At 38.9% G+C, this 26,481-nt stretch overlaps 2 protein-coding genes across 6 annotated transcripts in view; one reads left to right on the top strand and one right to left on the bottom strand.

Annotated features, from left to right (window-relative positions):
- Positions 1-26,481, top strand: part of cenpp (centromere protein P) — a 110,461-nt gene that overhangs the window by 77,422 nt on the left and 6,558 nt on the right. The window lies entirely within an intron of this gene.
- Positions 4,883-26,216, bottom strand: ecm2 (extracellular matrix protein 2, female organ and adipocyte specific). 3 transcript variants are annotated; one of them, XM_085457306.1, is made up of 12 exons: positions 26,002-26,216; positions 21,098-21,235; positions 20,172-20,318; positions 15,949-16,137; positions 12,830-13,909; positions 11,844-11,959; positions 11,094-11,229; positions 10,347-10,504; positions 9,012-9,151; positions 8,791-8,903; positions 8,040-8,253; positions 4,883-6,559 (listed from the first exon to the last, which is right to left on the bottom strand). In XM_085457306.1, exons 2-12 carry the CDS (start codon positions 21,231-21,233, stop codon positions 6,391-6,393), a joined length of 2,598 nt encoding a protein of 865 aa, XP_085313432.1. In that variant the 5' UTR covers positions 21,234-21,235; positions 26,002-26,216; the 3' UTR covers positions 4,883-6,390. The 3 variants fall into 3 exon arrangements, with proteins under 3 accessions (XP_085313432.1, XP_085313434.1, XP_085313433.1); XM_085457308.1 differs by having other exon boundaries at positions 12,830-13,870; XM_085457307.1 differs by lacking the exon at positions 26,002-26,216 and having other exon boundaries at positions 21,098-21,248.

Below are 26,481 nucleotides of genomic sequence, written 5' to 3'. Positions count from 1 at the left end.
GAAATTCCTAAACGTAAGCTCTCAGTTTTATCACTTGTTATTCCTACCACTAGCTTTTGACTTGGTATAGCAATAAATAAACTCATGAACAACTTGTGGGAAACGCAGCAAAAATCTGATTTTACCTCCAGGCTAAAAAAGGGAAAACATCTCTTGTTCCCAGAAGCTGGAAAATCAACATGCCCTGTTGATGTATGCCTCTCTGATGTATGGGTAGAACATGTCTCAAAGTTTAACTTTTACTTTTTAAACTTTCACGAATATATAGCTAATTTTACATTACATTTACATTTTTGTGGTATTTTTCATAACTGGCTACATATATTTATGTAATTTGTCTTTTTAAAAGCGTGTTAAATAATGTGCTTGAGGCTAGTTGGATGCATTTAAGTAGTCTCACAGAACTATGTCCACTTCACGTATTAGATACCAGTAGCTTAAACACGTCCACCTTCTTGGTTAAAACCTCAGACTCAGTTTCCAGCTCCCCATAATCACAGCTTCATGGCTGTGTGCTGAAACAATAGCCTCTTGGGAGCCAGATTGTCAGTTTAAAAGATGCCATTTTCCCAAACACTGGAGGGATCTGATTAGACCATGATGTAACCCTACATGAGAGTTTTCTCTTTTTTGTGCCCTGTGTGAGGACTAAGACATTAAAGGTATTTGTCTGCACTGTAAGGACCACTAGCCCCACGGTATATCCTGTTGCGTCATGTTGATCTGGATGGTGGGTGGTCCTTTTGTCTTTCTGCCTACCCAGAAGCAAAGGCAAACTTCAAATTATTGAGCTTCTTTGTCTGAGCCAGGTATCCGTCATGCTGTCGTTTTCTGTTTTCATGCACACGAGCCCTTCGAAACCTTATACCTCTCAGCTGACTGGTCTGCCACAGAAAGATTTAATTCAGTAGCTGTAATAATCCAAAGAGGGGAAACTGGTTTGTGGTAGTGAAAATATTCTATGGCGTAATTGTTGGATTTATTGTCTTCAAACTGCAAATTAAATGTTAGAGATTATTTCCTGATGTGAGATGGTCTGCCTGACTGATGGAAGGCGGTCAGGATGTCTCTTCTCTCTAAGGATCTCATACTTTCCAACCCATCAGACGTCTATGACGGCGCTGGAACGGCTGGAACTTGTTGTGTTTTTGTGTTAAGGAGAATTTCCTCCATCTGGTAATTTCTTTTAATGCCGTAAGTCACGGGGGCAACTTCCAGGGCATCTAGCCAAAGAGTTGCCTCAGTGCTGTTGTTGCTTTAGTGCCACAGGAACGTTTTGAAGCCAGGAAACATTTTTAAAAGAACTGTGACCCTGCAACTCAGTGTGTTACCTGTTTCTGGCACTGTTACCCAGCCAGGCTATACAACAGAGCAGTGTTCACTAGCCCCACACTCCACCATGATCTCACCTCACCACAGTTCCACCCGACACTAATATTGATTATTGGTGTTTTGATTGTTTGTTTTTCTACTTTTGTTTTTTGTTTGTTTGTTTTAATGTGACATATATTCTTATTCATAAAACTAACTTTTGCTCACAAGTAACTGTTGGTCAGTAAGTACATTTAACTGCTATTCTAACTGAATTTAGTGATTTAACAATATATTTTAGGTATTCTCACATTGTTTTACTTCTAAATCTGTGTCAGTGGTCACTAGGGCTGCTACGATTAGTCGATTAGTCACGATTACATCAACTATCAAAATCGTCAACGACTAATTTAATAGTCGACACGTCGTTTGAAGCTTTGTAAGATCCCAAAAGACGCAGGAATAAGTAGTAGGATTTAAGAGTGTAATAACGGACTGAAACAGAAGATGGCAGCACTGCATGAAGAAGGATGATAGCTGCCGTTAAACCCCGAAGAAGAAGAAGCTGTGTCCCAGAATTCATAGCGCAGCCCATCGTTTCCAACAATGCTAGTTAGTAGGGATGGGTACCGGTGTCGGTTCTGTCATAAACGGTAGTAACCAGACCGAAAAGCAGCGCACATTTCGGTGCTTTATTTCGGTGCTTTTTTTTCCTGAGCTGTGATACACTTTAGATTCTAGCCAATAATTTTACGTTTCCGAGGATAGTAGGCGGGGCCAGGTACGTACGTTCTGTTAGAGCAGAGCTACAGATTAAAAATGTCCAAGGCGAAGCGGTCAAAAGTCTGGCTGTACTTCATAGCAAAATATGCAAACTCAGCAGCAACAAGTGCTTTAAGCTGATACTGTGATACTGTCAAAGGAGGTAACACCTCGAATCCGATGAAACACCTGGCGACGCATAGCGTTTTTTTTTTAAAGCCCAGAAATGCGCCGTATTTGATAGCTTGCTGCGAGACCTCACACCGAGCACATCTACTGCGGGTGGGTTGCCTGTTATGCAACATCCCCCAAAAACACGAAGAGGAGAGTCCTGGCCCCTAGCCCTGCCAGTGTAGCAGAAATGATGACGGATGATGGTGGCAGCAGCCGTTCTTCTCTGCGTGAGTAGCTAATTTACGTTGAGTAGGCTAACCACGTTATTACATTAATGCATGTAAGGTGAACTAGCAAACATCATCATAGCTACATGCGGCTGTCCTCTTGTTTGATGGCAGATACTCCCTTCACCCTGGCTAAAAAGGCTAAAATGACCAAAGAAAAAGTGGAAAACAGTTAAACATGAGAGGTTTAGGACAAAGTTTGTTGTTTTTCCATTGTTTAAGCACTGCTTCCAGCCAAGAGTGATACCATATATGCCCCATAGCTGCAGAAAAGGCTAACATTGTTATATTTTTACAAAAAACAGCTGAACATGAGAGGTTTATGGACCAATTTTGTGTTCTCCATTCTTTAAGCACCGGTTTGAGCACCGGCACCGTTTCAAAAGTACCGATTTGGCACCGGTATCGGATAAAACCTAAACGATACCCATCCCTACTAGTTAGTTTTACTCTAATTATTCTTTCTGGGTCACAAAATAAACGTTTAACATATTTTCAGGCGAGAATGTAGCTGTGTAAACCTCAAATATCTGCTCAGTTTATCAAGACACCACATATTTTCAAACAAACATTTTCAAACATGATATATAAGTCACTTAGATAACTTAAAAGTCTTATTGTTATACCTTAGACACTTAAAGCTGTAAGCTAATGATAGTGCAGATGAATGCTGGTGCAATAAGCTGTATGTTTTACGTCCAATGGATGCATGGTCTGATTAGTCGACTAATCGCAAAAATAATCGGTGACTAGTCGACTATCAAAATAATCGTTTGTGGCAGCCCTAGTGGTCACCAGCAGTTTTAGCTTATGACCCCTTAAAACGAAGTAATTTTTGTTTTTGCACTGTGTTGGAATATTTATCCTGTACTTTACCAACATTTTGCTGCTATAGTTTGCATGCAAGACACAGACTTATCTCGAACAGTGTGGTCTTTTCCATCAAACCTTTTCCATCGAACCAGTATGTTCTACGTATACTTGTTGTAAAAAGTAGTCATTTGTGTTACTGTTACCTTCCTATCAGCTCAATGGGTATTCTCCTCTGAATTCTGGGATCAACATTAAAGAATCTGGCATAACTTTCACTCAGAGAATTGATGCACACTGGATATTTTCACTTTTTATGACCATTATCCGTAAAACCTAAAGATGGCTGTATAGAAAAATTCCAGCAGATCAGCAGTTTCATAAACACTCCGATCAGCCTGTGTGGCACCAACAACCATGCCTCAGTCAGACTCACTTACATCACCTTTCTTCACCATTGTGATGCTCAGTTTGAACTCCAGCAGGTCTTCGTTACCATGTCCTTATGCCTGGTTCCATACATTTGTACCATGTGACTGGCTGATTACATGTTTGCGTTAATGAGCAGTTGAATGGTGTGCCTAACAAATTGGCTGCTGAGTGTAAGTATCTCAGTTTTGACCAGTGAACAAAAGCATCATAGTCACAGTTTCTTTCATGTGTCTCACAAATACAAGGTTGCAAAGTTGGGGATACACTGTTATTCACAAAAAAACAAAAACACTGCTTCATTTTCCTTTTAATTTCATTTTTTTCCATTTTTATATCACAGAAATCAGATGAATTGAGTTCCACCTCCGTACTGATCTTTTGTGCCTGATAAAATGTCTGAGTACATGGGAATGACTTTACAGTTTACTTTTTCAGTTACATCTCCTCATCCTGAGGAGCATGGATGAGGTCACATGACTAATGAGTATATGATTGCTCACTCACGTGTTTGATATGCAAGACTGATGAACAGAGCAGCTGTTTATGTTGGCAGAGGAGAACTCCCTCAGGAAAAACTTTCATCTCAGCTTTAGTTCAAGGGAGGAAAGTTTTCCAGCTCCAGGTTCAGTCAGATGACAACTGCCGGCATCTAGAAAACTGACCACACATTTGTGATTCTTTGTTTTATTGCTTTTATTCATTCAAATTAATTTTAGTCCCCATATAATTATCTAATATTTTCAGGTTTTTTACCATTAAAGAAGCTGAGGTTTTATGCTCCTCACAGTTTAGGTTTTTTTCTGTTTCAATCATCCTTTCGATGTCTGTGACTGAAGTAAATGATCCTAAACCTCAGGCTTGTAGAGGAAAATATTATGAATTGGTTGGCTTTTCAGCTCTATTAATTGCAGCTTTCAGTAAATATGTATTACATATAGCTAAAAGACATGTAATGGAAGGTTAACTACATTTTTTTTCTTATTCTGTAAAAGTCATCATGGCTCCACTTTTTCCCTGAAGCCCAAGCTGTTAATTTGATAACATGAATATACTCCTAAATGTCCTGGACAGGCAGGCTGTGTAAATGATCAGGGGATCCAGTGCAATATAATCTAACTTATTTGGGTGTGTGAGGGTACTAGGTTTAGGCAGACTTCACTCAGACAGGAATGGTAACTTAAAGTTTATTTTTTCCGTGCATCATAACATTGTGCTAAACTGTAAAATATACTCACCAACTTCATATAATTTAAGCATGTTGGCCAGCCAAGAGCAAATGAAAGGATATAATCTTCAAATATATCTTAAATTTGTGGGGAAAAAAATTAAAAATCTAAAGTAAATTGTTGAGTGTTTTGGACCTCTAGTGAGAGCTTTTCAAAGCAACGTTAGGGTAGAACGAGCCTTTCATGTACACAGTGGTAATACATTATATTACAATTTGCACAGCTTGAAAGCTGATGCACAGTAAAAGAGTTTAAATTATCTAAAAGTCTTGTGTGTTTCTGTCTGGGAAAGAAGAAGATTCAGTTAAAAGAAAACACAGAAGTACAAATTTACAGTAAGAAAAATAAGATATTTTCATGCAGCAGTATTAAAGTCAGAAATGTTTGGCCATAATCTCCATAAGTTCTTTAGCATACTCTGCTCCTACCTGGGATTAAATAAACCCATGTTAAGACACATACTATATAAAGCAGGATAAGAAGAAATAGAAGTTAACCCAGATACAGATGCAGTCATAACTTTGTAATGAATTGTGAATTCATTGTGAATTCTTTTAACCACAAAGTGAAGTGAAACAGTTGCTGTGCAGGATATACCATAACAAAAGCTCAATATCACATATGATGCATTCATCTTGATGATGCTGAATTGTAAATCATAACACATGCAATAGCAAGACTCCCACTTAATTTTTGCATCAAACATAAATCAGACTTAACTACAATTGAGGAGGTCACTGCCCTGTCCATTCACGTAAGCAAGATAAAGATAAAATGTTGAGGAACAGGCATGTCATTACATCTCATCTCGATCTGTTTGAGGAATTGGCTCCAGCAGCACTTGGTTTAACACAATCATCTTAGGGGATGTGTCACGTGTGAGCTTTCCATGTCAGGGTTTTTATGAAAACAGGCAGTGGAAGAATTGCTGCTGAGAAATGAAACATGAAGGTGCTGAGGTTGTTAAAAATAATGCGCTGTGCTTGCAGTCGCACTTCATAGAATTCTTTCCATTTCTTTATTAGGATTTTCATTTTACTGTGAATTCCTTCCCTTTTACACAGTGATCCACAGCGGCGACCCTCTAGAGGGACCAGCCAAAAGTAGAAGAAGATTTTCTGAGAGTGGACAGATGTGTTCTGTCACTTTCACACCAGTTTAAGGCCAAGTGACAGAGCAGGACAGCTTACCAGATACCAAACCATGTGTTTGGTCTAAAGTTGTAGAAAATGTTCAAATAGCATCTTACCATACAACAGTAACCATGTTTGAATGTGTGTCAGATTTTGACATCAGACTAACGCGTTTTCTAGTAATTTTTTAGGTTTATTCGTATTATATTATTTGTATGATATTAGTAACAGAAAAAAATGATGAAAGGAGATTTTGACTTCTTTTGGCAGATTAAAGTCCACTGTCTCTCAGTTTTTTATTTTGTTTATGTGTGTTCACTTGGTTTTCTGGGGTTTTAAGACCACACTTGATGCAGATCTTACACATGAAAAGGCCATTGGTGAGATTTTTTGTGGGTCGATGTAGTTGTTTTCCAATCTTACAGCCACCAAGGTGGAGTCCCCGCTGCGGTTTGGGTCACAGATGGCTTCATCAGGAATACTCCTTGAAGACATAGCATGAGAATATAGATTCATGTTTATTCCCTATAGCTGAAACAAACTTTTTTCCATTATGTGTTAACTGGCAGATAATGGAGTACTGATCTGTGCCCAAGTATATTTTTGCATATATGCTCCCTCTGGGAAACATGTCGTTTTAATGTACAATTCACTGATATGCAGAAGATACACGGTTACAGAGTTCATTAATCACCAAAACTATTAATACACAGACATTAATATTTAGTTAATATAATGAGTATATAAGACCAACACTACTAATTACTTTTCACTTCATGTTGCATTTACTGGAAATCGTCTTTTGTTTTCTTTGTGTAGTTAAACATGTTCCAAAAGAAGAAAATACTCACTTAGCATTTTCTAAGAAGAAATTTAACATATACATTTCTAGTCCGTTTTCAAGGTTTTAAACTTTTGTGCATATTTATTCATTTTTAGGGTTTTTTTGTGTATTTATTGCACCACATATGTTAGAATGGTTAGCAATATTTCCTTCAAGTCTGATTGTAATTTCCCACCTGCAGTGTTAGCCTTCTTGCCAATAAAGACAGACCAAAGTGCAGTGTTTAAATTGGTCATTTCAAATAAAACACACTGCCACGACCTGGACTGTGTGCACGGCGCAAGAAACCTGTGAGTGCATAATGAGGTGATTCAGTGCGACTCCTAGGTGGAACTATGAATCAACTTGTTTTGTTTCTTGTCGTCAAGACAACTCTCCATCCAGTGAACTTTCAGTATAATATTGTTTGGCAGTCTGTGTTGGATGAGTCAGTCATCTGGTCCGACTCATGTCTGTCATAGGAGCTTTGTTGTTGGTCTTAAATGACTTTGTGGTTCTGTGTTTAATCACCTGTTTTTTCCTGACTCCTTTTCTTACTTAAATTCGTTTTTTGAGATCATCAATCACTATCTTATTTTTTTCTGTAACTAAATAAATCAGTAATCATTTCTGGTCATCATATTAAAGTCGGAGCAAATCATGCAAATCATTATTACACCATCAGTCTTAATTTTAATTATTAGTTACGCCATTGTACCAATCAAGTCAATAGTAATAATTTTTCTCTACTGTCTTGGAAGTTTGTGCAAAGCATTTGATTTGGGGAAAAAACCCATAAACAAATAACATGTAAAAATTAGCAAAGTGATATTACATTTTTGAAATTCTTCTTATTTTATAACTGATCCGTAATGGACTGGAGAGTTTCAAATATAGAGAGCTGTTAAGAGGTGTCTTCTATAAGCCTCATTTATGCTCCCATTTTATAATTAGCTAGTGCAGACATATAACAGTACAATTCTGCCTGTAACAGTACGCCCAGTGCCAAAAAATGTTCTCAACATAAACAAATTACGAGTAAGATAGTCTCATGTGTGTCAAGGAAGTAACTGTTTAAAAAGTTTGCATATTAGAACATTCAGAATTAATGCATGTGTATTTATGAATAGTGCTTTCTTACCTGATCATGTTATTGTCGAGTCTGAGGAAGTGTAAGTTGGTCATTTCGTTGATGCCAGATGGCACAACAACCAGCTGGTTGTGGTCCAAACACAGTTCTACCAGGGAGTGGTAGGCCCCAAAGAACGACTCGGGTTCAGTCCCTTCTCCATCCAGTTTGTTGTAGGAGAGGTAGAGGTACTCTAAACCAGGTTGCATGTGGGCAAAAACGTAACCTGTGGAGGTATTTAAAGAAAATAATTTACCTTGTACAATAATTTAACTCTACCTGTACAAGTCTTAATAAGTGTTAACTGCAGCTCACCTTAAACTACACAGCAAATCATTAAGTCATTCTAAAGTAGTCTGTTAACTTTGATCATGTTATTTATTTATTTAGTTATGTATATATTTATTGTTTTGTTTGTTTATGGGTAATAAACGATGGGTAATAAAAAGATCAAAATAAATACATTTTGACCGCTTCCAGTACCCATACATCAGAAAGAGCATAACAAAACCCAAACCTCTGATGTTGCTTGTGCATTGCTTTCTCAGTGTTGGAGAAACTGACCTAAGTAAGCTAGCACTTACCACTTATGTATTATAGAAGTTAATTTTCTAAAAAACTTAGATCAATCATCAGCCTAATCCATTTAAAGTTATTATTGTTTAAAAAATAAAACATTGAATAGGAAGGTTTTGTGTCAGTCCGCTAACTTTAAGAAGGTAACATTTATTAGCCAGATAATCCTTTAACCAGTCACACCTACCAGGTATCCTCTCAATATTGTTTCCCAAGAGCACCAAGTGAACTAGAGATCTTGGTAGATATGAAGGAACCATGTAAAGCTTATTATATGAAAGGTCAATGGACTCCAAATTTCTGCAGAGAAGGTAACAGTATGAAAACAATTACTAACAGTAAGAGACCATGAAAATTACAGCTAAAGTAACACTACTGTGGGGGTAAAAGCCTCTCTTTCTGTCAGACCTGTGGTTGATCCATGCCAGTGGAGCAATCCTGGTCTCCTCCAGTTTGTTGTGTCTTAAAGAAACTATGTTCAGATTGCTGGTCTGATTGAAAACGGTCTCTGAGATTTCTTCAATAAGGTTGTTCTCCAAATAGAGTTCCTAAAAGATGGAAAAACATAAAACAAAATATTTGGCAACATGAGCGTCATAATAGAAACTATTTATGAGGAAGTGGGATCCAATGTTGCCGTGAGTTCCTAATTTCACATGCAATTAGTGTAAATATGTTTCCTGGATGGTTTTTGTTCAGAGATCTTGGCAGATGGGTTTGTTGTTCTTCCTGACTTTGTTTAAGGCTGTAAATGCATAATTCATGCCAAAGCTGTGTTTGTGTTTTTTCAGCCTAATTAGTAAAATGAGAAGGCAGGCAGGAGTGTGACCACCACGCATAACCTTTAATTATAATCATTAACTCTTCACTATTCAAAAGCCAAAGTCTCTCACAAAACTTGGAACCCTGAATATTTAGCAGAGAAACATGTTAATGATAGACTGTACTCTGGTTCTGGATGAACAACAATCAGAGGGTTTGGATTTGCAGAGAGAGTAAGTAAAACCTTTCCAGTGTCATAAAATGAAGTAGGTTTACAGCAGCATTGTGCCGCTGGTGTTCTGCATTGTTTGTGGTTAGCCAAAGGCCATAATTGCTCGGGTGAAATGGTTTCCCACAGGTAGAAGCAGAAATTAAACATCAGACCCAAAAAGAAAATTTTGCTACTTCAGCAAAAAGTAAATTCAGCTACTCTGACAATGTGAAAGAAAAATTGATCAACTATGTAATAGGTTGGTTTATTGAAAGCTGTGTATATTTATTTTCTTTGCCAGCTGCAGTTCAAAAAGGCTTATGAGCTGATTAAAGCTTCCATATTCTAGTTTAACAGTGTGCACAGATTATAGAATTACATGTGAACATTAAGGTCTATCACCTCACAAATTCTATGAAAAAACGTATCAATATATTAAAGATTGGATGGGTGATTGAATATTTTTGGCAATATTGTGTATAAGTTGACAGGCATCACATATAATTCACCTCTCTGCAGTTTGCATTTCCAGTTTTCTTCTGTCTCCAAATATCATTCACATAGGTTAGAGTTTCAATATAGCTGCGAGCATTTGGCTGCCAAGTTTGTTTTTATAGATCCCAATGTTTGGAACTTATGTAAGCCTATTTTATCTCAAATATGAGGCCCGGGGGTCTTTTAAATAAGTCAAAAAATGTGGCCAAGGATGTATCCCAGTGTGAGGAATGAGAGATAGTCAGAGAGTCAAGGAAACAGATATTGTTTCATACCAGCAATGACTTGGGAAGGCCTTGTGGTACAGTACGGAAATGGTTTCTCCCCAGTCTGAGGTAGGAAAGCTGGATTAGGGGAGCGAAGGCCAGAGGATCTACATTCCCCTCACTCAGCAGATTTCCTTCCAGCTCCAGAATAACCAGGCTGCTCAAATCTTAAAGATAAAAAAAAGATAAACTTGTGATGAATAGTGTGTTTAGAAGTGAATAACCATACATAGGATCTAACTTTCTTTTGGTCTGTGAGCTGTGCAATCCATGAAGTAACCAATTTATATTTTGAATTTTAAAACAATGAACGGTTGTTTGTAACCAGACGCAATATAGGAGACAGACATGGGAATATTGAATGGGAATCTATGGAAGAATCCTGCCGCAGCAAAGATTCTACTAGAAATATAACTCTAATAAAGTCTCATAAAACTTTATTTTAGGGCAAACTTTTGTGTTTTTCATCAGATTTGACTAATTCCATACATGCAGCTTTATGCTTATTTGATGAATAAAATTAATGTAAATTAAGATCATATTTATATTTATAGCTGCCCAAATAAGTGCTCAGGGATGCCTGTTGATTCTGGAAGTCCTACAGGCCATGTAATTGATGAGGTCAAACTATAAGGCGATTTCATATCAATTCCATTCAGTTTTATTTAGATAGTGCCAAATCAATGTCTGTGGTACTTTGACTTCTTGGACAGAGAAACACCAGCTGGATGTCATTAAAGGATGTGATAGCAGTACCCTGGAAGCTGTTTTCATCTATCCCTCTCAATCTGTTTTCATTGATCTTCAGCTCCTGCAGGGTTGGGGGAAGGTCAGATGGCACAACGTCTAAAAGGTTTCCATCCAAATACAGACGTGTTAGCTTCTTCAGACCCTGAAACACACACACGCAGGTATAAGTACTGGAAAGTAAAAATAGGCTGCCACCAAGTTATTATCCTTGTTGTTATTATTATTATTATTATAGAAATACATGTTTGTTTTCCTTCTCTGAATTTGTAGTTAAATTTTTTTTTCATTTAATGTTGTTTCCACATTTGTCACATTTATTAATAAAATGCAACATGTTTAGATGATTACTTTTTTCACATTTGGATATTTTCCATTGGTCTGTTTGGTTTTTTTTCCTGCTGCTTCTCCTCATCTAAATGTCAGGCGCAGTAGTCTAAGCAGATACGCAGACCTCCTTCTTCCTTTCCACCTCTTTGGTATTTACATATTTTACAGATGTTTTTAGGTTTAGTAGGACATTCACTTTCCTTCTCATAAAAAAAAAAATTGCTAAAAATCTTACCAAGTCTTAAAGATTTTGTTATTATGTTACACCTTTCTTTCTCCGTGGAGTTGATGATATTACACTGAAGATGGCCATATGTCTTTGCACACCCACCTTTAAACTTTATTACTTGAACCATTGTTATATTTCTGGCAGATGATTTTTTTTAAAAAGCTTGGGCTTCAGTCGTTTTCAGTTTTATTATGACTTACTTTGAAGGCTTTAGCGTCAATGCCAGCAGAAGTAAGTTTGTTTTTCTTCAGGTTGATCCACTCCAGGTTAGGGATTCCATTAAAGGCATCTGCTGGGATGCGGCTGATGCTGTTGCCTGCAGGTCAGAGCAAGTTCAGTTAATATTGACAACAGGATTTCTCCAATTGTAGTTTGTTTCTGTGTGCTTTCTTAATTGGAGTCTTAGTTTCTAAATCCCTTCCCCAGGCTGGTAAGTGATACTAATTTGGCAAACTAAAAGTTTTTTCCAGCTTCTCACTTGTAGGTGGCAGTTGTAATGCCTTTCTCTTGTTAAACTTCAGATTTTTAGCAGCTTTAGATGATCGATGTTAATAATGCAAGTCTGCTTTTTCCAAACCTTGCAGCGCATTAGTTGTTTGTTTGGTAAAAGATGCTGCTGTTTTGACTGTAAAAAGATTGTACGCGATTGTTGTCCAGCAGTGTTCATGTCACAAGGCTAAGACAACATATACACGATGACAACTTTATGCTTTAAGTCTGGGTTGGGCCGACACTGACTATGATAAAGTAAGCAAAGGGAAGCACACTGGGTAACTGAATCAAAATACAGTAACATGTTACAATGAAAATATTATGAACATTCAAAAAAGTTCACCTTAAAAAAGTTCATGAATATTTAAATTAGCCTACAGGTTGCTCGTTGTCCAATATGCAAGGTCACTGATTAAACACTGCATTCAACTGCAACAGTACAAATCCTCTGCAATCATTAGCCTAATGCGAGTATTATCAGTTTTATATTTCTCTTACTGTTAAAAAAAAAAAAAAAAAAAAAGGCTAAGAAGCTTCATCTGAGTTGTGGGTTGACATAATATTGAAGCTTCCTTTTTAAGTGTTTCACTTGTATTTGTATAACTCTACTGATAATATACATCCTTCTGAAATCCTCAGTTTGTTTTGAGGGTTTGTTTTCTTTAATGACTCTGTGTCTCCGGTGTTGACTTACCCTCCAGACTGAGGGATTTCAGCTCAGGAATGGCCAGAGGAGGGAAGTGTGTGAGTTTGGCATCCTCACATGTGGCAGTAACGTCAGAGATGTCACAGCCTGGAGGAAGGCCTCCTCTGTTTACAACTATGATCTCCCTATCCTCCCCTTCTTCCGTCTCTTTGGTTTCTACCTGTTCCTCCTCTGTAGCAACTGGAGGTCTTGGAATCGGAGCAGGAAGGAGGTCTGGTTCCTCAGGTTCTTCAGGCTCTTTTGGAAGCATTTGAAACACATCTCCTCTCAGCCACACCTCCTCCTCCTGCTCCTCCTTTTCTTCCTCGCGCCTCTCGATCTCTTCCTCGCGCCTCTCGATCTCTTCCTCGCGCCTCTCGATCTCTTCCTCGCGCCTCTCGATCTCTTCCTCGTACCTCTCGTTCTCTTCCTCGCGCCTCTCGTTCTCTTCCTCGCGCCTCTCGTTCTCTTCCTCGCGCCTCTCGATCTCTTCCTCGTGCCTCTCGATCTCTTCCTCGTACCTCTCGTTCTCTTCCTCGTGCCTCTCGATCTCTTCCTCGCGCCTCTCGATCTCTTCCTCGCGCCTCTCGATCTCTTCCTCGTACCTCTCGTTCTCTTCCTCGTGCCGCTCTTTCTCCTTTTCAACTAAATCCAAAAGTTCTTCCCTCAGCATCTCCTCCTGCTTTTTCCTTTCCTCCTCTAGCTTCCTTTCCCTCTCTCTTGCTTCTCTCTCTGCTTCCTCCTTCTGTCTCCTATCTTCCTCTTCCTCCTGCCTTCTCTTTTGCTCCTCATCTACCTGCCTGCTCCACTCCTCCAGTTCCTTTTCTTCCTGCAGCCTCAGTGCCTCCTCCTCCTGCTTTCTCATCTCCTCAGCTATCTTTCTCTGTTTCTCCTCCTGCTCTTTCCTTTGCTTCCTTCTCTTTCTTCTCGCTTCCTCCTTCTTCTTCACGCGTTCTTCCTCCTCACGATGCTGCTCTGCCTCCCTCCAGAGGATTTTCTGGATCTCCTCTTGGGTCAGTGGAGTCACGACATCACTGGGGTCATTGGGAACTGGGGAGTCACCAGAAATGTCAAGGCTGAGGTCAGGTTCTGGGGGGGGGGGGGTTATGGTGGTGAGGGACACCCCATCAAGGGGTAGGAGGAAAAGGGACAGGAAGGAAAAGAGGAGTGAAGAAAAAAAAAGTTGGAGATACAGACAGAGAGAAAGATGAAGAAGTAGAGCGGAAAAATAAAGAAACTGCAATAAAAGAGAGGAAACAGGATGGAGATTGAGGTTGGTGGGGACAGACAGGCATGGTGATAGGTGGACAGACAGACAGCAGATGGACAAACAGACGGCTGTGTGTTAGTGCTGTGAACAAACAGCCATCTACATTCTTTCAGACCAGCTTGTTAAAGCTACAGAGCAGACTGCTGCTGTAGACCAGTCTGGACCAAATCCCACTAAGACCACTAAGACATATGATCACAGTCAGATAAAGTCAGTTGTTGTGGTGTTTGCTGCTACTGGTGCATTCTGGTCCTAAATCTGAATATGAATTATAGACTTGTTTTCATAAACATACATCCATATGAGAATGTTTGTGTGTCTCATGTTTTTGTTAAGTCATGAAAATGAGAGAAGTTACAAGACAGTTTCATTTTGTAAAAGGCTAATCAAATTTGGCCTAAGAACTGGTTGGTTATATTTAACAATGGATCAGTTCCTCATCAAAATATCTGTACCACCTGATGTTGGCCTTGTTGACAGTGTTTGTGGCTGTTATTTATCTTTTGAGTCCAATTTTGTATTCAATTTCAAACATTTGTGGGGAATCAAATTAGCTCAGACTGCCTAAATACTTCTGATTAGGCATCTCCTAAGTTTATAGTTGGTTAGTTGGTTTCTGTAAATTTTCTGTTCAAATCTATAAAATGTCTTGTAGAAGCAGAAGCAATGGATACATTTTATAAAACATACAGTTTGTCATCTTATAAGAATCAAAAACATCATGCAGCAAAATACTGTTCCTGATTTAGACCAACTTTAGCTCACTTGTCCAACACTTGTGCTGTTTTATAGTCAAAAAGTTTGTGTTAACAAGATCATTTAGTAAATATAAAATCAAAGAGACAAACTTACATCTGAGGTTTTTCAGTGAGCTTGGGAATAACTATAATTGGACTTTTGTTCTGGCTATAAAACAGCTTCCTTCCCAGTAAACTTTATACATACAACAGAAGGTGCACGTGTACAGGTAGAGGAACACACCTTTTCTATGACCTTCAAGTCATAGAAAAGAGGTTTTCTTCTGCTGTATTTCTGTACATATGCACTCAATGTGGCATGCAAAAATATGAGCAACGAAAAAATAGTGTAAGTTCAGCTATTTTTCCCCATAATTCTTAGAAGGTTTTAAAGACAAGTTTCCCATTTACAACAAAGGATGCACATGCATGCAGAGGTAGAAAATTATTTGCCCCAACATTAGCAACTCAAAAAATTACAGTGTAAAAATATATTTACATTTAACAATTATGTTCTCATTGCCAAAGGTTTTTACTACAGGCCTGCTGGCTGAGTCTTTCCCACAAATATTTTTTTACAATTTGTTTTCTGCCTCCAGCATCTCCACAGATCTCCCAGTAATATGACTCAGCATCTCATCTTTAAACCTCATATTAGTCCCACATTCATTCGTCTTTGTTCTGATGATCTGAATTGACAGTAAAGCAAAATTAATCCCAGACATGTTGAACAACAGATGTTATGTCCCAATATACAAACATGCTAAAACTCTCACAACATGAATGTCCACGCATCCAAAATGTGCATACCACATTTTTAAAGCCATGATGAAACAGGAAGCAACATGCTGAGGCCTCAGAGATGGAAATTATTCAGCACCAAGGAAATGTTTCGATTCCGTTCAGAACTGATGTAATGAACAATTTACACGAGTTTCATTTTAAGAAAGGAGACGTCTACTGACTCATAAGATAGTAGCAGATAGAACATCTTGAAATGTGGATTATTGATTGATTGAGTTACTCTAGTAGGTCCCCTTTAGGTTTTGAGGGGACTTTGGTGTTAATATCTGTTGCCTCTGAATGTTGTACCATGGCTGTGTCACATGTTGTGTTTCTACCTGGCTCCATGCAGACAGGGCAGCACTCGCCCGCAGGGGTGAAGGGGAAATGACAGTGTATTTCGGGACAGGTGCTCTCATCACAAACCACCCGCCCTCCGGTACACAGACAAGTCACACAGGGCTTTGGGGACCAGACAGCTTGGTCAAACATGGTCAGACCCTGGTACACACACTGGCCCTGCTTACCTGAAACAACACAGAGACAGTAATGTCAGGAGTAATTAATTGAAATCAAACTATGAAATGTTTATATTATCTAGAAGCATTAGTACATTTAACATTAGCAAATAATGTCTGAAAAACATTAAGACCTGGCAGTGTACCCATAAGGACACACACTATGGGCAAGAACATGACTGCTACTGTAGTATATTGGCGTTTGACATCTGCAGTGAGCACACACAGTCATAAAACACTATGAAACATCTGCAGCCTCACCATCGTGGGTACATGGTAAGATTTCTGGTTTTCTGCACAACAACTGTGCAAATGCTGAAAGTATAATTAGCATTGAAACAACTGGACATAATTACAAAGCCTGCAAGCAGTCACTCAACACAATCAAACAAGCAGTGGGTGACACTTTGTTACATAGTGGTAAATGAGAAGAAGAACCAAATGTGGTTTCTTTTCATTCAGATACCAAACATTTTCACTGTGAATCATGTCTTAATAACAGAAACACTTTGGATCATGGAGTGCTGCTTAGAGATTACACTATTTTACTTCATATTGAAAGAGTTTCCCAGCCTCTGCCCTGTTGTAGTTTTGTTTGCTAAATAAGAGAACCGTTCTAGTAAAAAGTGCCACCAGAAAATTCAAGGAAGTTACTCATGAAAATCTAAAATGTTGCTGATTTAAAGTTGGATGACTTGCCCTTCAAGATTATATTCCTGTGTTTGTCTAAACCCCTACTTGATCTTTCACATTAGCCAAGTGGGACAGGTGGTGAGGCCAAACAGTGGCCTTTATAATGTGCTGTTTACTGGCACACTGTAGCACAATTCAGGGAGTTTCCACTGTATGTTCTTCTTTAGATGCCTCGGGACATTACAGGAAAACTTGTTACCTGTGGAGAAACTACTGGATCACAGCTGTAAATCCAGGTGTCATCAGCAGTGGGGAGCCTCTGTGTGAAAATTAAGTCAGTTTGGAAGAGAAGTGTATGTTTTCTGCAAATTTGACATTGAGATTTAGAGACTTAAAAGTGCAAAACAAGACTTCCAGGAGCACTGCTGCACAAGAAGTTGACTTTAAAGCAAACATCAGCCATTTTTGGTGGGGTGATTCAAGGAACTTTTTGACCGCATTAGTTTTACAGGATGGTGGCCCCATATTGTTTGGGGAGTGAATGGGGCATCTGTCTGACTTGCAGTAACCTGCAAATCTAATCAGCACCTTATGTTGTGACTGTTTTCTGGCTCTGGTGCTAGAAGCTGACATCCCCATTCCTAATCTCATCAACAAACCTCTGATTGACCAATTTAGTTTTCAAACAAAGGAACTTATTTTCACTGAACACAGAACCACAACAAATTGAGTCACTGAACAAAGCTGAGCAGTGATTTAAGATTTAGAGCCAGACACAACTTTATCCTGGACCCTTTTCATGCTCCTCAGCAGCAGCAGGCCTGCTGCAATAATTGCTGTGTGTGTCTAGTCGAATCTAAAGCCTGTACTTTACCATAAAAAACAGACAAAGCATTTCTACTCCTCCCTTTGAATTAACTTCACCTTTCAACATGAGACCGAGGACAAGACAAGGCTATGCCTGGCAGTGAGTCAGTATAAAAGACTGTAAACCACTATGATACAGCAGGAAGAGCCTCTTTTTTTTTTGTCTGTTAGCTCTGTCTGTCATCTATCCTTTCTAATGGTATGCTCTTTGTTACGTCTATAGGAACACAGGTAGTTAAGAGGCTCAGGTTATTTCTCTTAAATACGGTCTCCCTAATATCTTTGTCCTTTTAACAGTGAGCAGTGAGACTGTCACCCTGTCATCTCAGTTCGAGCACACATACTTTAGAGCTTTTCTCTTTAAAACTTTGTCTCTGTGTCACTGTTCTCTACATTGCTCAGTAAATTGCAGGTTTTTGATTAAATAGCATGGTTAGCTTGGTAAGCACTGTGATATGGCACTATCCTATACCATTCAGAGCATATTATTTGTTGTTTTTATCACCAGTAGCACAATTAGTGGACAACAGTTAAAAACAATACAAGTTTTTATAATATTATAATATATGACACATAAATATAACAGAAACACTTCTTTGGTCTTGGAGTCACCTGGTTGTAATATCTGACTAAGCATTTTCCTGCACACCACCTCAGTGAGGTGTTTTCGGCATGTCCAACTGGGAAGAGGCCGCAGGGCAGTCCAGGACATGCTGGGAAGAGGGAGCTTGCTGCATTTCGGCATAAGGCCCCATTACACCCACTGCTGTCATCCTTGCAAAAGGCGGTGCAATCCAAAAGTGATGTTACATCCACTGACATGAGCCACGCTTTAGTGTTGTTTCAGCTTGGCCAGGTTGAAGGCACGAGTGTATGATGGTGTCATTTTTACTTTTACTTGGTATATCAGTGCAGAAGCTCAGAGATTTCCTGATTATACTGAGGGAGATGGTGCAGCAGTTTGAAAAGATGAGTTTCTTGAAAAAGCTTTGAAAAACTCCATGATCACTTTGTTTCTTGCTTCTAAAACTTTGATTGTTATGCGGACACTGGTGCTGAGGTTTTATCTGAGTTTTACGAGAGTCCTACTGTTCAGAAGAATGCTGCGAGAAGTCTGGTGCACCCTAAGCCCTCATGATGGTTGGATTTCCTTTGCTATAGCCCTTATAATTTGCTGGGCCAGATAGACAAAAATCCATAACGACTGCTGCAATTTACAGAGATTCAGCCTAATCTCTGTAAACAGTTAGTTATACTCTGTTTTTAGTCAGTGTTCTGTTGACCAGTCATGTATAAGAATGCTTTGGTGGAACTGAGGTACACTGCAAACTTTAAAACGTTTGCTGCTACACACAGACGATAAATGATCAGACCAGCCGATGTCTTCTCAGATTACTGTTAACCTTAGCCTAATTTTGAAAAGGTCGCCGGCGACCTGGTGAATGTAAATAGATTAAGATAAAGTAAATGCTCCCTGTGTAAAATATAAAAAATGCATAACTCAAAGTCCTTCTTTCCAGTTTTTCTGCCCTTGACCACTTAATACAGTCACATGACTTGGAATTATACTTTGAACACTTGTGAATTATAAATGGGGCCTCAATCTGAGTAAATCTGTTGAAAAAGCAAGGTAAGGAAGCAAAGTAAGGGGACCTTGAAAATATAAATACATCCTAAATTAACACTTACACTAAAATGCTGTGACTTCTGGTCAGAGGTCTTTCATTTCCCCAGTCTTCAGTGGAAAGTCCACTGGTTTGATGAGCCGCTTCTTGCTACTGTAAACTGCAGTCTGACTGTTGCTGTTACATTACAGTCACTTAAACAGAGACTTGTTCTTACACCCAAAACAACAGCAAAAAAAAGAATTGGAAAAATCCTTGTAGCTTCCAACAAAAGCTTGCTGCCGCTACCTTCCCTTCTAATTACATAATGCTGACTTTAATGTGTTAAACTGAAGGTTTTCCACATGGCTTTGAGGTTATTCTTTGGAGCCTTTGTCCCCATCTCTGTGTGCGATGTTTCAGGGCTACTTCTCTGACGAGCTCTTTTCCCACAGATGTTTTTCCCTTCTGTTCATTTTGGAATGTGATGATTTGTCATTAAATTGCGGTGCTGTAAAAGCCGGCAGCTTCGTTATGAGAACAGGATGGAGCTTCTGAGCTGAACTGTTGTTTGACTGGACTCATACATGCAGCTTCTCTAAATCTGGATGTTTTTTTACTGTATCACTTAAGATTTTATTACCTATTATTTATTTGTGAATCTTTTGGGATATGTTAAAAAAATAACTTCCTTCTTCTGTGTTAATAAGTCCACTTTGGTTCTAATTGCTGCATCTAATCTATCTCCTACTGGAAATGTGAATAATTTTAAAGGTTTTTTTTTTTATCACTGTACACTGTGTTGTGATATTTGTTAGTAAAGTTGATTAGTCCATCCACACCCTATGTGTGAATCGACTAATCTATGTAACAGTAACCCTACGTTACTGTTATATTATTGGTCACATAAACATGGATTAGCAGAGTTGTCTCACTGACCTGGGATGACGTTGTAGGTGGCGTGCTGTTCTTGGATGTTCTTATAGGGTTGTAGGAGAAGAGCATTTCCTTCTACAGGCACCACTGGGATGCTGGGACCAGGAACCAGTCTGATCTTCAGAGGTCTAGTTCTAGCCCGGCCAAAACCTGCAACCACTGGTCATATTAATGTGCATCTTTCTAGGAACATGGGGATGTTTTTGGTTGTTTTGACACTGTCATTTAACCTAAACTTGTTTCCCAGTGAGTTTATTACTTGAGACTGACTGAAAGCTAAATGTTCCCTTCTGTGTTTGTGAGGGATTTTTTTGTAAATAGGTTTTTGCATCAGCAAACAGCAGTTTTCACACAAGAACCTTAGACCTTGCCCTTCACTGGTTTTTGGGATAATATGACTGTAGCACATAGCAGGAAACAGCCCAACTTCAGAAACATTATCACTACATGAAATGCTCTGTGTGCCTGATTAGTGGAAACAAGACACATGATGTCCATTTCCTAGAAGTGGATGCACCATGAGTCCGGCACTGACATGTTAAAGATAGTTTAATGCCCAAACACACTACATGTGACATTTTATCTTTCTCACCAGCACCCCTGCCAAGAAATTTCTAGAAAGATCCAGGGCTCAAGTACATGATTCAGAGCATGAAGACCAAACTCCACTCCTGTCAACTCTACTATCACTTCAGAACCTTTGAGATCACCCATTACATTTTCAGCACAACAGCTCTAATTGTAACTGTTGCTATAACTGTTGCTAAAACCACCTTATCTATTCTCGGTGCCTTTTCGCTTTTAATGAAACTAGGCTTTCTCTACCTCCCTCAAATCTTTTTGATACGGTAAAAAAAAAATCTCTGTACTGGTCAATTAAGCATTAAACTGAAAAAAAAAAATTACCCTGAATGGAAAAAAAGTCTCACCTTGTCCATCCTTCCTCCTCCTCCTCACTCTAAGAATCTCACCATTCTGGTTTCGTGGTCGGTTTCTGGCCTCAGCATCAGGGATGGTCAAGGCCACCAGCAGCCACAGACTGGCCACCACCAGCCACCACCTCATCCCTATAGAGCAGCACAGACTAGGTTCAGGAGGAGGTTGCTACACAGTACTTTTCCCCTTTTAATAAGATCTAACTATCAATAAACATGCTTTTTATCATGACAGCGTGAAAATAAACAGTGTTAAATAAGTAAATAAAAGGACATTTTTCCACACAAAGAAAGGTTGTTGTTTTTTTTTACTAAAAAAAACCATCACAAATACAAACAGCTGCAAAGTTTTGCATACATGTTGTTATAAACTTAGTTTAATCCCAAAGAGAATGGATTTAATACTCAGTCCACCTAGTTAAAGGAATACACTGAAGACAAATAAATAATATAAAACTGTAAATTCTTCAGGGTTTAAGATGTCCAAGTTTTGAAAGCAACATGAGACCTTTGTTTCATATTCTTCTGCATCTCCCTCTACACCCATTTTCTTTTATCTTTCCACTTTTCAGCTACATATGAGTTAGAAAAATTATAAAAGGTCTAAAAAAAAGCGCCCCTCCCTTTTTTAAAGATTTCTTTTTGGTTTTAGTATTTTTCCTATTTTAAATCATCTTTTTAATGCTTGATCATTTAAATTCTTACTTCCTGCAGCTGGTAAAGTAACTGAAGTAAAGCAGATAGATTCATGTTTACCTCTAACTTCAGAAAAATAGACAACACAAAAAGAGAGAGGATTTTACCTGCAGCAGTTCTCAGTAAAGAGCTGTCAGCACTGCTTCTGTCCCTCATATAGCTCTCGGCTGGGGTCCTAATGGCTGGTTCCATGTATGTGTGTAATGACTAGTCTATAAACAGCAGTCCTGTCATTATTAAAGCATAGAGATCTGAGGCTAAAACACACCTTCGCACACCTGATAGTTTGTTTTTATGTCTGATTCCCCCTCTGAATGGAGCAGATTTAAGCAATTCTCTGTATCATATGAGCCTCTGATTTCTGTCCAGATAGACAACTTGTTTTCCGTACTCAGTCAATAAATGCCAGGGAATTATTTTATTTAGAACTGATTTGTCATTGCTCTGAGCTTTTTAATTTTAGATCTCGGCACGTTTCAGTTATGAGAAACCAGAAAATTCCTCATCTGGTGTAGTTACAATCAGACTTGTATGCATCATCTGTTTTTGGTACATTTCTGTGTCTGTTTTGTTTCAGTGTATTAATTTTACATGTTTTCAGCAGAAAGGTTTCCACATGTAGCGCCTCCATTTTGGTCAAAATAAACACCAGGTGAACTTTTCGTATATTCAACCAAAAGCCTGAATCATGTGTCAGGTCCTCATAATGTCCTTAAACCTTTAATTCAAAAGAAAACAGAAATTATCCACAAAAACTGTAATAAAGCTCTGGGCTCAGATCACTTCTGAGCCTGATTATTACAGTTTTTAGACCAGTCCACATGGCTGATATTAGATTTAATTAAAAAAGAAAAAAGGTTTGCTGCAATCCATCTCCAATTTGAGGACTAATAACACTGACCAAAACATTTACCATATGTGGCTCACATTCAAAGTACTGTTAAAATCAGCTGGAAACAGTTTCCTCTGTTTGTATTTTAAGGACAAATAAAATGCACTTTAAAAAAATGCTACATAAACACTACAAATCTGTATGGAGCAAACTGTGGTACAAGTGAATCCGGTTCATACACGCAGACCTTTGTGTTCCCATTTGACTTAATGTTTTTGTTTAAGATGACAAGTTATAGTTACCCGTCTGAACTTTGGTGAGCAGTTTTATTTCCAATTACCAGTTACCAGAAGGGTCAGTGTGCATCACTGCCACCCTCTGGGCTGGAGTAATGTTAAAGCTGATTGGCTGTGGTGATATTTGTCAGATTTATCTGCATATGAGAGACATTATGTATTTCTTTAACAGTTATGAGAGACACCCAAGAGTTTATACTTTAGAAGGAAAGTGGAGTTTCAGATATTTGTCATTTATGGTGAGGTGTGGTGTGTTGCATCTATTCCACGTTTTGCAAACATATGTACAATTTGGACATTTTAATTAAAAGGAATCATGAAGGCTATTATTGCACTCATGGCTACTTATATTCAAGTGCTTGTTTGCACAAATAATTGTCAGTCACAAGGCAGAACGTCAGTCATATAGGCCTGCTGACGTTCAAACTGAGGATCAGAATGAGGGGAAAAGGTGATTTAAGTGACTTTGAATGTGGCATAATTGCTGGTGTCAGATAGGATGGTCACATTATCTCCAAAAATGCTGATCTAATTAAATTTTCCTGCATAATCATCTCTAAGAGCAGAAAATCAAGGGTGAAATTCACACAGGCTTGCCAAGATAGGACAAAAAAGAAAATTTGTAGCAGAAATCTGAGTTACGATTTCTGCTACAACATTCAGGTGGACGTTAAAATTTGGCGTTAACAGCCTGATAGCATGGATCCATCTTGCCTCATATCAACGGTTCAGGCTGGTGGAGGTGCTGTAAGGGTGTGGGGGATAAACAGCTTATATGTGATGTTAAGGGATGGACATGTTGACCACAGATAACCCAGGTTCTGATGGCTGCTCCAGCAGGATAATACACCATCAAAGCTCAAATAATCTCCAACAGGTTTCTTGAACATGACAGTGAGAGTATGTTTTATGTCTTATGATGGAACATAATTGGTGGGAAAGTTAAAGCTTCAAAACATGCCTTTAAATCTTAGTTCATTTGTTATTTTTGCGATATTAGATAATGAATTTTAACCACTGTTAAAAACTACATCTCCCATGAAGTTTCACTGAAAATCACACATGTGTCACAGTTAGAGGCTATTCTGATCCCCTACATACGCCCTCCCTCTTTTAATCATTCACATTTCCTTTAGGATGGAGTAAAACTTTAGTCTGCAGCTCCACGGACTGGAGGTCTGATCACATTCAGTTCCGAGACCCTCCCACCTCACATCAGCCCTCACCAATAGGAAACCAGGATTCAATGGGAAACAAAGAGCGAGAGAGACCAATGTGAGCTGAGACAGGAGAAAGAAAACAGGAGGGAGGGGAAAGAGATGGAAAATGTTCAGCAGTTCAGTTTCTGGATGAGCAGGCTCAGATGGAGAGACTTCCAATATGAGCAGCAGAGGATAAAAATAACCAGGAGTCTGTGTGTTTATGGATTAATGGAAGCCAGGCGGTGTTTAAAGCTTGAGCTTTGGTCCACTGCTCTTTGCTTTCCGAAAACATTCCACTGGATTTGGAGAAATCACCCAAACTAACTGAAGTTGAATTGTATTGACTTTTTATTACAAATATTTTATGCAAACTACTTTCTGCTTATTGTACCGGCAACTTCCATAAGACAGCTCTAAACATTGGTGTCACATCTCAGTAACATGATCTGCAAAACCCCACTTATAGCCAACAAATGTATGTTTATTCAAACTAAGATTATTAGTCTGAAATAACCGATGCTTGTTTGACATCCAAAACCTGACTTGCCACCACTTATAGCTCATTGAAAACAAACATATTTGTGTTTTTATGTTGACCAGTTACAGGGTTTTTTTTCCTGCAGAGACTAATTTTTATGACTTCCAAAGATCCAAAGGAAAATCTCCCATCATCCTTCCCGTTTTTTGTTTGTTTTTTGTTTGTTTTTTCAAACCAATTTAATTGTTTGGGGTTTCGTTGACTCAAACATTAGAGACATTTGTTTATGAAATGGTCATAAATAGCTTACTCTCATGCTTAGTCAGCCAACCAAAAGCCCATTCTAAGCCTCATATTTAATATAAAATGTCAGCAAAGCTTGAAAAATCCTTATTTTAGTTTCTCATGTCTCCCATTGCCTCCTGGAAATATTGAGTCTCTATAAAATATGTATATATCATAAATATCTGACACAAAAGCAGCAGATGCTCACCGAGCTTCTGACATTTAAATGCACCGACAAGGATGAAGCAAAGTATTTATTTACGGAGCTCTTGCAGTCTTTTGCAACCAGAGGAGTCACCCCCTGGTGGACATGAGAAATAATGCAGATTTAAGGCATTTTAAACTTTGATGTCATCTTTTACACAGTAGTACAAACTATCGTCTGCGGCTCTGACAGTGCCTGCACATGTTGGTTTGTCCAGTTCATTTCCTTCGAGTGGACGCGGCAGTAATGGCTGTGTTTGTTGCGATGTAATCTCACATCGTTTTGACTAATCACAATCACCAGCCTCTAAGTGTTGTATTTAGTGTGACGAATTTTGTTCCAGGAAATCTTCTGCAAAGTTGGCATCACCCAATGGAAAACACATTAAACCAGAGAGAAATGCATATCTGTAGCAGCACAGTGGGAGCAAGCAAACGGGGCCTTGACAGACCAAACTAACCTCAAACAACAAGGAGAAAAACTGACTAGCAAAGACTTCACGCCCACAACTTCAGACGATGAGCAGCATGATCTGTTTATTCCAACCAGCATAACACAGGAGTCGTTCATTGCTTCCTGTGTTACTAAGAGACACAAGCGTAAACCAGGTTTTCCTCTGTGATCCACATGGATATCAAGCCCATGTCGTGGAAGCTGTTTTGCTCAGTAATTAAGTGATTTACAGAGAATTTCTTGCATTACTTTGATAATTAGTGAGTTATTATTGTAACCAGTGTTTATGCTCAACCTGAAAAAAGTTAATTTATCACGCTACAAATCTCCAAGTGTTCTCCAGCAATGAAACAACTGTTTACAAACCCAAGTACAACAGACGGACAGACAGACAGGCAGAGACTTAGAGAGGGGAGGAGCTGAGGACAGACAGACATTAGCGCTACATTACCAGCAGTTCGAAGGCGGCTGCAGGACTTTAGGCCAATTTCTTCCAGCCTCTTTCCTCCTCCTCTGGTTCAGCAGGAACTCCAGGAGAGGTGTGTGTGTGTCGCTGTGTGATGACACTTAAAGTTTGCATGTGTCTCCAGGCGCAGAGATGTAGAGTAGAGCAGAGCAGGGTAATAAGTCTGCAAAGGAAAGCCAGGATTTGTACAGCAGCTGGAACAAAAAGTGAGCGAGTGAGAGAGAGAGTAACAAACAGACAGAGAGAGAGGGAGAGAGAGTGAGACAGGTCTGTCTTCCTGTATGTGTGAGGATGCTGCCAACATGCTGCAGGATATTGGAGCAAAATGATCGGCGGTGATGTCTCAGAAAAAGCAGGACTATCAGAGTATGAAGCACGAAGCCTGTTTTGCCTCTAAAGTCTAATAATGAGTTGAAAAGGTTAAGTTTGGATGGAGGTCCGATAAGAGTGTGTCACTTCAGTGTC

The sequence above is a fragment of the Copadichromis virginalis genome, linkage group LG5 (genome assembly GCF_057382275.1).
Source record: "Copadichromis virginalis isolate Kocher_CV1m ecotype Utaka linkage group LG5, C_Virginalis_male_GT1.1, whole genome shotgun sequence".
Lineage (NCBI taxonomy): Eukaryota > Metazoa > Chordata > Actinopteri > Cichliformes > Cichlidae > Copadichromis > Copadichromis virginalis.
Note: the sequence above shows the minus strand (reverse complement) of the source record. Positions and strands in the feature narration are given on the sequence as shown.

Excerpts from the sequence above, each read along its gene's own strand:
- ecm2 (XM_085457306.1), bottom strand. The coding sequence starts at position 21,233 with ATGAGGTGGTGGCTGGTGGTGGCCAGTCTGTGGCTGCTGGTGGCCTTG. Across the intron at positions 16,138-20,171 it reads CACCTACAACGTCATCCCAG|GTAAGCAGGGCCAGTGTGTG; the intron begins GTCAGTGAGACA and ends GTGTTGTTTCAG. Across the intron at positions 9,152-10,346 it reads GCCTTCCCAAGTCATTGCTG|GAACTCTATTTGGAGAACAA; the intron begins GTATGAAACAAT and ends TCCATCTTTTAG.